The 12,173-nt window shown below is 30.2% G+C and overlaps 1 protein-coding gene across 1 annotated transcript; it reads left to right on the top strand.

The window, feature by feature from the left end:
* The first annotated feature begins 2,760 nt into the window (after positions 1-2,760).
* Positions 2,761-4,646, top strand: LOC110604303 (ammonium transporter 2 member 5). Its single transcript, XM_021742471.2, has 3 exons — positions 2,761-3,510; positions 3,610-3,895; positions 3,977-4,646. The coding sequence occupies exons 1-3, from the start codon at positions 2,875-2,877 to the stop codon at positions 4,510-4,512; spliced, it is 1,458 nt and encodes a 485-aa protein (XP_021598163.1). The 5' UTR covers positions 2,761-2,874; the 3' UTR covers positions 4,513-4,646.
* The last annotated feature ends 7,527 nt before the right edge of the window (positions 4,647-12,173 follow it).

A 12,173-nucleotide genomic window follows, 5' to 3' on the forward strand; every position in this document is an offset into this window, starting at 1 on the left:
TTTAAAAATTAAAATTAAAATATAAATTAAAATATTTTTTAAATAAAAGTTATTAATAAAAAATATTTTTATATAAATTATTTTTTTTAAATAAAAATTAGAAATTAAGAAAATAAAATTTAAAATCTAGATACACCTATCACGAAATTAAATCTAGTATATAAATTATTAATTTTAATATTAAATTTAAATTTTATTTGAATAATAATGATCGAATTTAAATAGTTTAAAGTATTTTTAATAAATTTGAAATGATCCTGAGTATTGATAATATATTTCGGGGTTGAATTTGAATCGCATCCTAGTGAAGTAGTAATTTTATATATTATTTTATTTATTAAGCATGAATTTTTGAAGTTATGTTGTTTAGTGAAGTTTTGAATTTGGACACCCATCAACTCCCAACAGTGCATACGTGAAACCTGACATTGGACCCATCCTGAGTCAGCCCAGATGGGTTGGTTCAAACCTGTTAGACCCACTTTTTATATTTTCATCTCGTGGCTTATTGGCCCTATTAAAACCAAGCCGAAAGAACATGTACAATTGCAAAAGAAGAAGGTAAGGGTTTCAGAAAACAAGAATATTACAGAATAAAGTAACCTGTTTCTAAACAAAAGTGTAAAAAAAATATATATATATATAATTTAAAACAGTGGGCTTTTTACAAAATTAGGGGTGGGAGAAAATTTATTTATGGATTTAGGGTTGAAGATAAATTATTTGCGGATTTGGAGTTGGCCGAAAAGAAAATCTGCCGCTTGTTTAATCGGCGCCAGGCATTATTTTTTTTTTTTAAGAATGGCTTGGCTGGCACCAGGCCATTCTTTATTTTTTTTTTTTTTTTATTTTTTTATAAAATTATAAAATAATATTATTATATAATTAAAAAATTACTGATATTATTTAATAATAATATTATTGTATTAATTTATTAAAATAATAAAAAAATTTATCATTAAATAAATATATATAATATTATTAAATTATTTTTATATATCTAATTACAATCGAATTGTTTTTATATATCAAATCGCAGTATAATATTAATTTTATAATTTTATATCGAATTGTAGTGTAATATTAATTTTATAATTATGAAATTATAAATTACAGTAATTTTTTATTTAAAAATTAATAATAAAATTTATTCAATATTAATATATTAAAATTATAAAAAAAATTATTATTATAAAAATATCTAATATTATTTAATTACAACCGAAACTACTTAGATCGTTAGTACGGAAATGTCAAGACTCTTTTCACGTCAGACGGTTATTTAATTTCTTCAGCGCGCATGCGAGCAGAGTTGCGAATTGACTGGGTTTACTGTCCTTCTTCAAGTCACATCACAAGGCTGGACTCCTCGTGCTGGATCCAGACTCGCAGGCAACCCGATCTGTCCCGTGTCTGGATCAGGACCGAATATGCTGGACCGGCTAAATAAAGTGGGTTTCTGAGACCTTAGACCTATTTCACTTTTTCGGATTTAATTTCCCTTAGAGTGAGAAAAGTCCGGCAGTTATCAAATTATATAATAATATATTTCATAACTCTCTAAAATATTAGGACATTAATATTATTATGCACGACTGGATAATAGCAATTCAATAAAAATAAATTTAATTTTTATAATTTTAAATATTTATACACTCATATATTAATTAATTAATATAATTATAATATTTTAATAAATAAAAAATAAATAAAATAAATAATGGTCTGGCACCACTTAGAATGATATATTTCATAATTCTCTAAAATATTAGGATATTAATATTATTCTGTACGACGGCATAATAGCAGTCTAATAAAAATAAATTTAATTTTTATAATTTTAAATATTTATACACTCATATATTAATTAATTAATATAATTATAATATTTTAAATAATATATAATAATATTATTAAATAATATGAGTAATTTTAATTATATAATAATATTATTTTATAATTTTATAAAAAAAAAATAAAAAAAAAGAAAAGAATGGCCTGGCGCCACTCTAAGTGGCGCCAGGCCATTCTTAAAAAAAAAATAATGCACTGGCCATTTTAAATGGCGCCAGGCCCTGGCGCCTGATAAACAAGCGGTAAGTTTTCTTTTTGACTGTCACGTGGCAGTCCAACCCTAAATCCGCAAATAATTTATCTCCAACCCTAAATCCACAAATAAGTTTTCTCCCACCCTCAATTTTGCAAAAAGCCCTAAAACAGTTCTCTGTATTAATTCAAAATAAGTATTTTTTTTTTTGAATTAGTAATTCCAAATAGTATTGACTGTTAAGTTAAGAGTGTTTTATATATTTATCCTGAAATTGAGATTATTTAATTATATATATTTATATTTTATTCAACTAATTATTTAAATAAAAATATTAAATTAATATCTCATTTATTTTTTTTAAAAAATAAGGGTTAGGGGAGTCGAACTTTAAACCTTTCAAGATTAAGGGATGCACTTTCCACCAGACTAAGCCTTAGAGTGCTAATATCTCATTTATTTACGTCATTTCTTAATTTATCTATAAATCATTCGTATATTAATATAGTATCATTTTTCAAGGGAACTCCTTTGGGCTGGTATTGAAAAGCACAAGATGTCAAAATAAGAATCTTTGGAATTGCCATTATCAGTAGTTGGATTACTCGCCCAGAGTAGAAAAGGAAAATTCTGAAGCTAGCAGATGTGACCTAAGAACACAAGAAAAAACATCATTAAGTGATCAAAATGATACCAACATAGTAGTGACAGCTTGTCGACATAATCGATTCAAAACATCATTGTGATTCCTAGATATAACCCACCAGTTGTAGAGCTTGCTCTGCCTTCAAAGCTCAAACTCCATTGTTGTTTAATTAAAGTGAAAGATGAGTTATATCCCGGCACCTGTACCATCTCCAGCTCCAGCCCCTTTGCTTAATCTTCCTTCTGGTTTAGGTTTTGATGAATCTACCCCACCATGGATGAGCAAGGCAGATAATGCATGGCAACTAACAGCAGCAACACTTGTTGGTTTACAAAGCATTCCAGGGCTTGTTATTCTATATGGTGGAGGTGTGAAGAAGAAATGGGCTGTGAACTCTGCTTTCATGGTGATTTATGCCTTCGCTTGTGTGCTTTTCTGTTGGGTTTCTTGGGGTTACAGGATGTCTTTTGGAGAAGAGCTTGTGCCTTTCTGGGGGAAGGCCAATATTGCACTTGAACAAAAATTCCTCCTTGGTCCAGCGTTCATTGGCAAGTTTCCCAGTGCAACTATGGTGTTTTTCCAATCTGTTTTTGCATCGATTACGTTGATTCTGATTGCTGGTGCCTTGCTGGGGCGGATGAATTTTTATGCCTGGATGATGTTTGTTCCGCTGTGGCTAACCTTTTCATACACTTTCGTAGCGTTTAGCATTTGGTGTCCTGAAGGTTTTCTTTTCAAAAAAGGGTTAATAGATTATTCTGGTGGCTTTGTGATTCATCTATCGGCTGGAGTTGCAGGTTTCACAGCAGCCTACTGGGTAACTTGTTCTTCCACTCTAAACAAAGAACTGATTCTTTCAATGTTCTTTTAACTGAATAAACGTTGTTTGGATTTGCTAATCTTGCTGCACGTTTAGGTTGGTCCTCGCCTAACCAAGGACAGAGAGAGATTCCCTCCAAACAACATCATTCTTATGTTAGCTGGTGCAGGATTTCTATGGATGGGGTGGACAGGATTTAATGGAGGAGACCCTTATGCAGCAAGCACTGATGCTTCTTTGGCAGTCTTGAATACCCATTTGTGTACAGCCACAAGCTTGCTTACTTGGCTTGCACTTGACATCTTATATTTAGGCAAAGCTTCCGTTATTGGTGCTGTTCAAGGCATGATCACTGGTTTAGTCTGCATCACTCCTGCAGCTGGTAAGCCCATGAGCATTACACACACAAACACTTCTATTAGAAGTCTCTAAGTTAATGATTTTGACATGCAATTTGATTCAGGGGTTGTGCAAGGATGGGCAGCAGTAATTATGGGGCTGTGTTCAGGTTCAATTCCTTGGTTTACAATGATGGTTGTACACAAGAAGTCCAAGCTCCTCCAAAAGGTTGACGATACAATGGCTGTTTTTCACACGCATGCCATTGCAGGAAGCCTCGGTGGAATTCTCACAGGCCTATTCGCTGAACCCCATCTATGCAATTTGTTCGCTGGGTCATATGGCCAGTTTGTTGGCTTATTTTATGGTTTTCAAATGCGACAAGTCGGTACAGGGTTACGACAAGTAGGAATTCAGCTTCTGGGAATTCTGTATGTTATGACCATAAATGTTATTGTCACAAGCTTAATATGTGTCGTAATTCAACTTGTTGTGCCTCTGAGAATGTCTGATGAGGATATGGAGATTGGCGATGAAGCTGCTCATGGGGAAGAAGCTTATGCTATTTGGGGGGATGGTTACAGGCACGAGAGCTACTTGGGGGATGAATTGCCAGCGACGAAAAGAAAGGCAGCAACTGGCCAAGTTGAGATGACATGAGATGAGATCTATGTTTCTGTCTCTGTTTTTAACAAGATGAAATGTTTGCCTGGAAATTGTTGTCTCTTGTTCGAATCATTTTAGATTTGTTTATTTTCTATGTTTTTTTTGTTTTTGTTTTTTCTCCAAGGAAATAAGTTAACAAATGTAGATTCATTGAAGTGAAAATAACCCTAATCATTTCTAGGCTCCTTCTTGTTTTCCATCGATGTTGAGAATGCTTCGAAAATTGAATTGCGATAGATGTTTTTTTTATATAGTATTTATAAATGTATGAAAAGGAAAGACATTTTAAATTTATTTAAATTTTTTGTAATAATTAATTTAATTTAATTTAAATTTTATTTATAAAATAATTGTAGAATTCACTTTAAAGTTATTAATTCTATTTGTATTTAAATTATTTATAATATATTATTTTTATAGAATAAAATAAATATTTTAAATTTTATCTCTTATATTTAAAATATTTATTCTACCCTATTAAAATAATTAACATAAATTTAAAAAAATAATTTTTAAAAGTAATTTATAATTTTCAAATTTTGAAAAATAAATATAGATTTTAAATAGCTTTTATATATAAATAAATGAATTTCACTTATTTTTATAAAATTTATTATGTTATTATATATTGGGTATATATATTTAATATATATATATAATTATTAGATAAATAATTAATTTTAATTAAAATAGATGATTTTATTTAAAATTGTATGTAAATTTAAATTACTAAAAAATAATAATTTTTATTTGATAATTATATATAGGACAAAACTCAATAAGATTTATATAATTTAAGTGGTAGTTTAGTTCAATCAAATGATATGTTTAAATAAATATCTAACAATAAAATAATTGTATATTACTCAGAAGAGATAATTTTAAATATTATCAATTTTAATATTATTTAAATATTTTTTAAAAATTAAAATATTTAATTTATCTATACTATATATAAAAATAAAACTTTTCTAGTTTAAATTTTTACATTATTTATAATAATATTTAATTGTTTAAGTTGTTTATATTTTATTTTATAAAATTTAATTTTTAAAATAGATAATAATTTTATTCTCTAAATTAAGTTTAGTTAGTTAACAAAATTTCAATAAATGATGAGGAATAATTAAGATAATTATCAATGAGAGATAATTATATTTTTAAATAATTATTATTTTTTAAAAATTTAATAATAAATAATTATTTTTTATAAAAATAAAATGTTATGGATTAAATTTAAAAATTTTTAAATAACAAATTGAATTTAATTTAATCAATAAAACTGTAGTTTAGATAGAGTATAACTCTTTTTGTATTATTTAGGTCTATTGAACAAAAAATTTTCAACACATTTATATTTTAATATTAAAATTTTGGATAATAAAATTAATATTTTCATATTTGATATAATTTTAACCATTTGCCTTAATTAATTTTAATAAAAAATATTTATAATTTTCGTGTCATGCCAAATAGAATTATTTTTTAAAAGATCTATAAATGAAAAAAATCTACAACTTTACATTAATTTATATTTATATCTAAAATTTTAAATTTAAATAATAAAATTAAACTTTTTTCAATTTATCACGATTATAACCAATAAAATTAAATTAAATTTGAAAAAGTTAAATGACAAATTATAATATAGTTTATATAATTTTATATGAATAAATATATAGTCCTTTAATTTAAATTTTATATTAAAAGTATATTTATTTTATTTTCATCATATATAATATTAAATAAATATTTATTACAAATAATTTTTTATATAAAATATTATATATTAAAATATTTCATTGAAAGTTTATACTCACTATCATAAATTATTTACATATTTTTAACATATAAAAAATTATATTTTATATTAATAATATTAAATAAAATAAAATATTGCATATTTTAGTATTTAAATTTTTATAAAAATCATTTTAAATCATAGAGAAAATGATTTTTATAAAAACTTAAATATGTTAATCACATGTTTTTTGTAAATTATTTGAGATATTCAATTTTTTTTTATAAAATTGTTGTTGTCCAAAGATAAATGATCAATAAGGGTGAAGGAATCATTTTGCCAATTTTTTAGTTCTTACTCAGAGTTTTAATAAAAAATTGTGATTTAATAAAAAATTGCGATCGCTAATTCTGAGGATAAAAGGTGATAAATTTAAATAAACTTATCAAGTATTTTCTTGAAAAATTTTAAAATATACTTAACAATAAGTACACCAATAAATAATATAAGCAAATTAAAGAAAGCGGATATTAAAATAGCAAGCTAATTTTATCAAATTCTCATCCACAATAATTATAACTCACAGACAGATATCTCATATTAATAAGGAAAGCTTAAAAGTAAAGAGATAATGGAGAATAAAATCAAACACAGAGATTTTATAGTGATTTGGCAAACTTAGCATGCATCTACTCTCACAAGGTCTTTTCTTGAGTTTTCCCTCTACTAAATCTCTTTTTAACAGGTAAGAGAACAACCTTTCATACTACTAGTAAACTTTCCAGGTGCTTGTAGACCTTTATACGTTTGACTTATTCTCAAACTTTCACTTAAATTTTAATAGGTGCTTAAGACCTCTATCAAGTGACCACACACTTGAACAACCTTATATAGGTTTTGATTTAGAATAAAGATACTCTCAACAACTTTTATCAAATAAAGCAGAAATATTATTAAAATGAGAGAGAATAATTTTGCCAATGAAAATTAGATATGAGAATGAAAAGCTTTTAATGCAAACATAAAAGGCTTTTAATGTAAAGATATCAAAATGCTCTGAAGAATTCTATGCTTTCATCATGTCTTTAATGAAGAGTTTTATTCTCTTAAATATGTCTGAAAATATTTTCTTTCTTAGCTGTAGAGATAGTTTTACAGTAATAAGTTTGAAAGACTAGCCGTTAAACCGTTTAAAAACCGTGCAGACTGAAACCAATTGCTTTCGGAGTCTGGAAGTTGTAAGAAACAGAATGAGATGAATAGATTCAACATTGTCATATTAACTTACTCACTCTTTTACAATAAATCCTAGAGATACCTTTCTATACTTCTTCTTCCTTTGATTAAATTTTGTGTTGTTGTAAGAGTCTTCATTCTTTTCGATGTATAATCTTTCCTTATGTCTTCAATACTTTCCAAATATTCTACTTTTAATATTAAAAATGGTTAGGTAAACATAATTCATTAAGTTTTGGTATCATCAAAATCAAGCTCTTCCAAGGCTTATAGGGTCAACAATCTCTCCCTTTTGATGATAACAAAACTTAATGATTTTTCAGCAGAGAAGGACAGAAAAGTATAAAGGAAAAACTGTAATTTAGTCTCTCTAGTTTAGTGAAATATAACCTTTCATCCATCTGTTTTAAAAAATCATCAATTTAGTCACTGTAATTTTTAAAAACTATTCTATTGGTCTCTCCCGTTAGATTTTCAATTAAGTCACTGTTAGTATTAGTTAAAAGACTAAAATACTCATTATTAATATTATTCTCTAACTAGCTCTAACCTGCTCTCCCATTTGATTTCTCGAAGTATAGGAGAAGCAGAAGATGGAGCTCCATTTCTCTCACCCATCTGAATCTGTCAAACCCCATCTCCATTCGGCAAAGCTGTGGCGCTCATTTTATAAAAATCAATTTTAGGTAATGTACATATGAATTACTTAGTCGAATATAGTAAATATTAAGATATTGAATTTTTTTTTATGATTTAGGGTGTTGGGTATTTTTATGATTTAGGGATTAGGGTTTTACAATTTATGTTTTGTTATTAATGTTATTTTTTATTATTTGACAGAAATGGTGGCCTCTTTATATAAATTAGTTCTGCACTTTGAGAAGGAGGTCGTCAATGTGCGAAATGTTAACCCATACATGTACTCATACTTGACTCTTTTATCATATTGCTATAAGGCATTTGGGATTAAGTCTCACTTTATGGATATTATTTCTAGTTGTGGAATACATGTTCAAGGGGATGATAATGTAAATAAATTGTTTGAAAAGTATGCTGATAATCGTCTGATAAAAATGAATTGCTATAAGAAACATTATGCATTATCTGTCATTACTGATGGGCCCTTGAAATTTGCTTTTGACACTAAATCTGGTAGGAAAAGTGAACCTCCATCTTTTAAGCCCTTTTGATTAAAGCAATATGAGATAAAAGAAAAGTGTAATAGTAAAAAATGTGAAAGTAGTTAGGGAAAAGAAAAGATTATTTTGAAAGTTGAGGATAGTGAGGGGAATTTTAAAAATGATGCAAATGAATTAATAAATGAGACTGTTTATGATGAGTTTATATTTGTAACGACCCGAAAATCGGACCGCTACCGGCGCTAGGGTTTAGATCGACTTAAGGTCGCCAGAACCCGTAGTAAGTCTACTGTACATCCTGTTATACCTGATAAAATCTCATACATGATTGCGAGATATAACAAAAACATAAATATCCCATGAACTAAGACTCGACCTGTGCATGCATCAAAACTGAAAACATAAACCCATACTAGAGCCCTCATCAAATGCTCCAGTATGATGAACATCACATGTCTCAAGCTTAGTTCAAACATAACTCTTAATTTAAAACTTTTATATAAGAATCATGAAAACAGGAATTACAAGGTCAAAAACTAGGGCAAAGCACAATTATAATCCATTAAATAATACATGTCTACACTATACTATTACATTAGACTATACCAACAACTATGTCGACTTCCCCGAGCTATCTTTAAAAACACAACACAAACAATACACATCAACATATGATCAAATGAAATGCGTCACAACACAAATAATACACATCAAGATGGACCTGTCACCAGTAACCCTCTACATATTCCAAAAATGCTCGGCCCTCAACAGGAGCTCCTCAGTACTTCCTCTTAAACATAGCATAACATATCCATAATACCAGGGGTGTAGAATGGGTCTCGACCTGGACTTCCGTATTATATCATATCATATCATACTCGAGGGCTAGTGGGTCATCCAATATCCATCCACATCAACAGTAAATTGCATAATATTCGTGAATTCTAATGCAAAACAACCTAATAGATATACATGATATTCGTGATGCATGAGCATGCTTAAAAGGTTTAATTTCTTAAAATAATGATTCAGTTTAGTTCTACTCACATTTGGCTGGAGCTCACCTAACACTGACGCAATTATTTCACTGTAGGCCTCTACGGTCTTCCAGGTCCGATCCTACATAGATGGACTTTCAATGAGGGACCAAACATAACCTTTACAAGACTCTAAACAACTCCCTGAAAACCCCTTAAAACATACCAAAGCATGCATACAAAACAAGCAGAAGAAGGCTGGGTAGAGGACTTTCGGCGGTAGGTTCAGCGACTGAAGGTCCCTCATAGATCCGAAAGTCAACAACTTTCGGGGGCAGGTTTGGCGGCCTAAACTCCACACAGATGCGAAAGTCAAGGACTTTTGGGGGCAAGTTCGGCTGCCTAAACCCCACACAGATCGGAAAGTTGAAACTTTCAGAGGCGGGTTAGACGGCCAAAAGGCTGTCTCCACAAGCAGGTTCAGCGGTTGAACCTGGATTCTCTAGTAAGGCAGAACCCGATTCTGCCCTATGCATAAAGCTACCAAAACACTCCAATCCTCACACCCAACTACTCATAAACATTCATACTCACTCAATATGCATAAGGGACATAAAAACTAGCATAATCCCCAACAAGCAACAACAAAAACAACACAAGAGCAAACATTCATTATCAACCTAACCCAACCCTTAAAACTTTAGATTTAATCATTTCATGCATTATCAACCCTTAACCCCTTCTTAAAACTTATTTAAAACATAGGAAAAGCAAAGATCTAAACTTACCTCTTGGAGATCTAAAGGTGACAGCAACCCCAACTTGAAGATGAGGTACAATGGTCTTTGGAGGTCTTCAAGGTTTAAAAACCTATATTCAAGCTCAAATCTTCAAAAACGAGGGAAAACTGGTGAATTTTCTAAGAGATTTGAAGGAAAAACAACAGGAGTAAACAAGGGAGGGCTAGGAGTCACCTCTGCTCGAAAATGGAGAGAAAACTCTCACATTTTCAGGCTAAAGGCCTCTTATAAGTGGCTGCATAAACCACCTTCGGCGGTCGAACAGGAAGTTCCCGCGGCGGCATGAAGGAACCACCTTCAACGGCCGAACTTGAAAGTTCGGCGGCCGAACTTGGGGTTTGCTTAAAAAAATTCATTTTTCTTTTCTCAAGATTAAAATTAAAAATTCAAATTCATTTTATGAAAATCTTAATTTTACCCTTTTAAGAGATTTCAGCATTGAGATTCCGGATTCCAACGGGTATTCCGTTGGAAGATTTGGAATTCTGAAGCCAGAATTTAGCCGGGTAATATAATATTTAAGGAGAAAATAAATGAATTTGAAATATATGAGGAGATAAGTAATTTAGGAGTTGAAACTAATATAAATGTTGGAGATCAAACTGTTCATAAAAATAATACATCTGAATCACTTGCAAGTGACTTTATTGATGTACCCTTGACGACTCAATCTGAAATACTAGTTGATGGAGATGGAGGCACTGATTGTAACATGGGCAGTGGTAGAAATGAAAACAGGGGCAGGGATAAGGGTAGAGTCAGTGTAAGTGTAAAAGGCAGAGGAAGGGAATTAGCTAGGGGCAAGAGTAATGGGAGAAACAGTTTTAGTGTAAGAGGCAGAGGGAGGGAATTAAATAAGGGCAGGGGTAAGGGTAGTGGCAACTATTTGGAGTTTGCTAATGTTAGTGGCAGTAGAATAACTAGAGGTACTAAGAATGGCAAGGGCAAATCTCAGAATCAGAAATGATTGAGAGTGAAAATAAATATCAATTTGAGTCCTCTAATGGCAGTGATTGTACAAAAACTGTTGGAATTGATGAATTAGATGAGACTAGTAGTGATAGTCATGTAGATTCAGAAGGTGAGTTAGATGAAATGGATATTGCTAAGGATAGTGATGGGTTGAGCAGCTTAGAGTCAAAAGCTTCAATAGATTCATCATCGTCAGATAATGGTGACAATGCACTAGACCAGAAGGATCATTTGCATGGATTTTACAATAATCCATTTATATATAATGGTGAAGGTGAGATCCAATTTGAGATTGGTCAATGTTTTGTTGATGCTTCTGCCTTTAGGAATGCTTTATGAGATTATGCCATTAAGGCGGGTTTTGTCAGGTCAGGTCATAAGACAGGTTCCGTCAGGATATAATCCAGGCATTGGTTCTATTAATCAAGTCATTTATGCTAGGCCACTAGGTAGGTAGACCAATCCTCAAAAAAATGAAGGTGTCAATAAAAAATTAATGTCAATGAGGCGAGTCTTATGATCGAGTCTCATGACGAGTGGCCGGGTAAAAGTCCCTTATGGCAAAATTTCCCTAAGGCGTTTTATGATTGGAAGGAGGGAGTTTGCCAGGCCACATGCCCAAGTATTAATTCTGTTTTGCAAAAACTCTCAAAATTATTTTATGATTGTTAACTGAGCGTTAAGCCCTACAAAGTGAATGTGCTTCAACTCCCTTATTTGGCAAAAAACAGTGGTCACTAGATGTATAGTTTGGTTGGAATGTAGCCTCTTGAATAATTATTTAGATTGT

Source organism: Manihot esculenta, chromosome 16 (genome assembly GCF_001659605.2).
Source record: "Manihot esculenta cultivar AM560-2 chromosome 16, M.esculenta_v8, whole genome shotgun sequence".
Classification (NCBI taxonomy): Eukaryota; Viridiplantae; Streptophyta; class Magnoliopsida; order Malpighiales; family Euphorbiaceae; genus Manihot; species Manihot esculenta.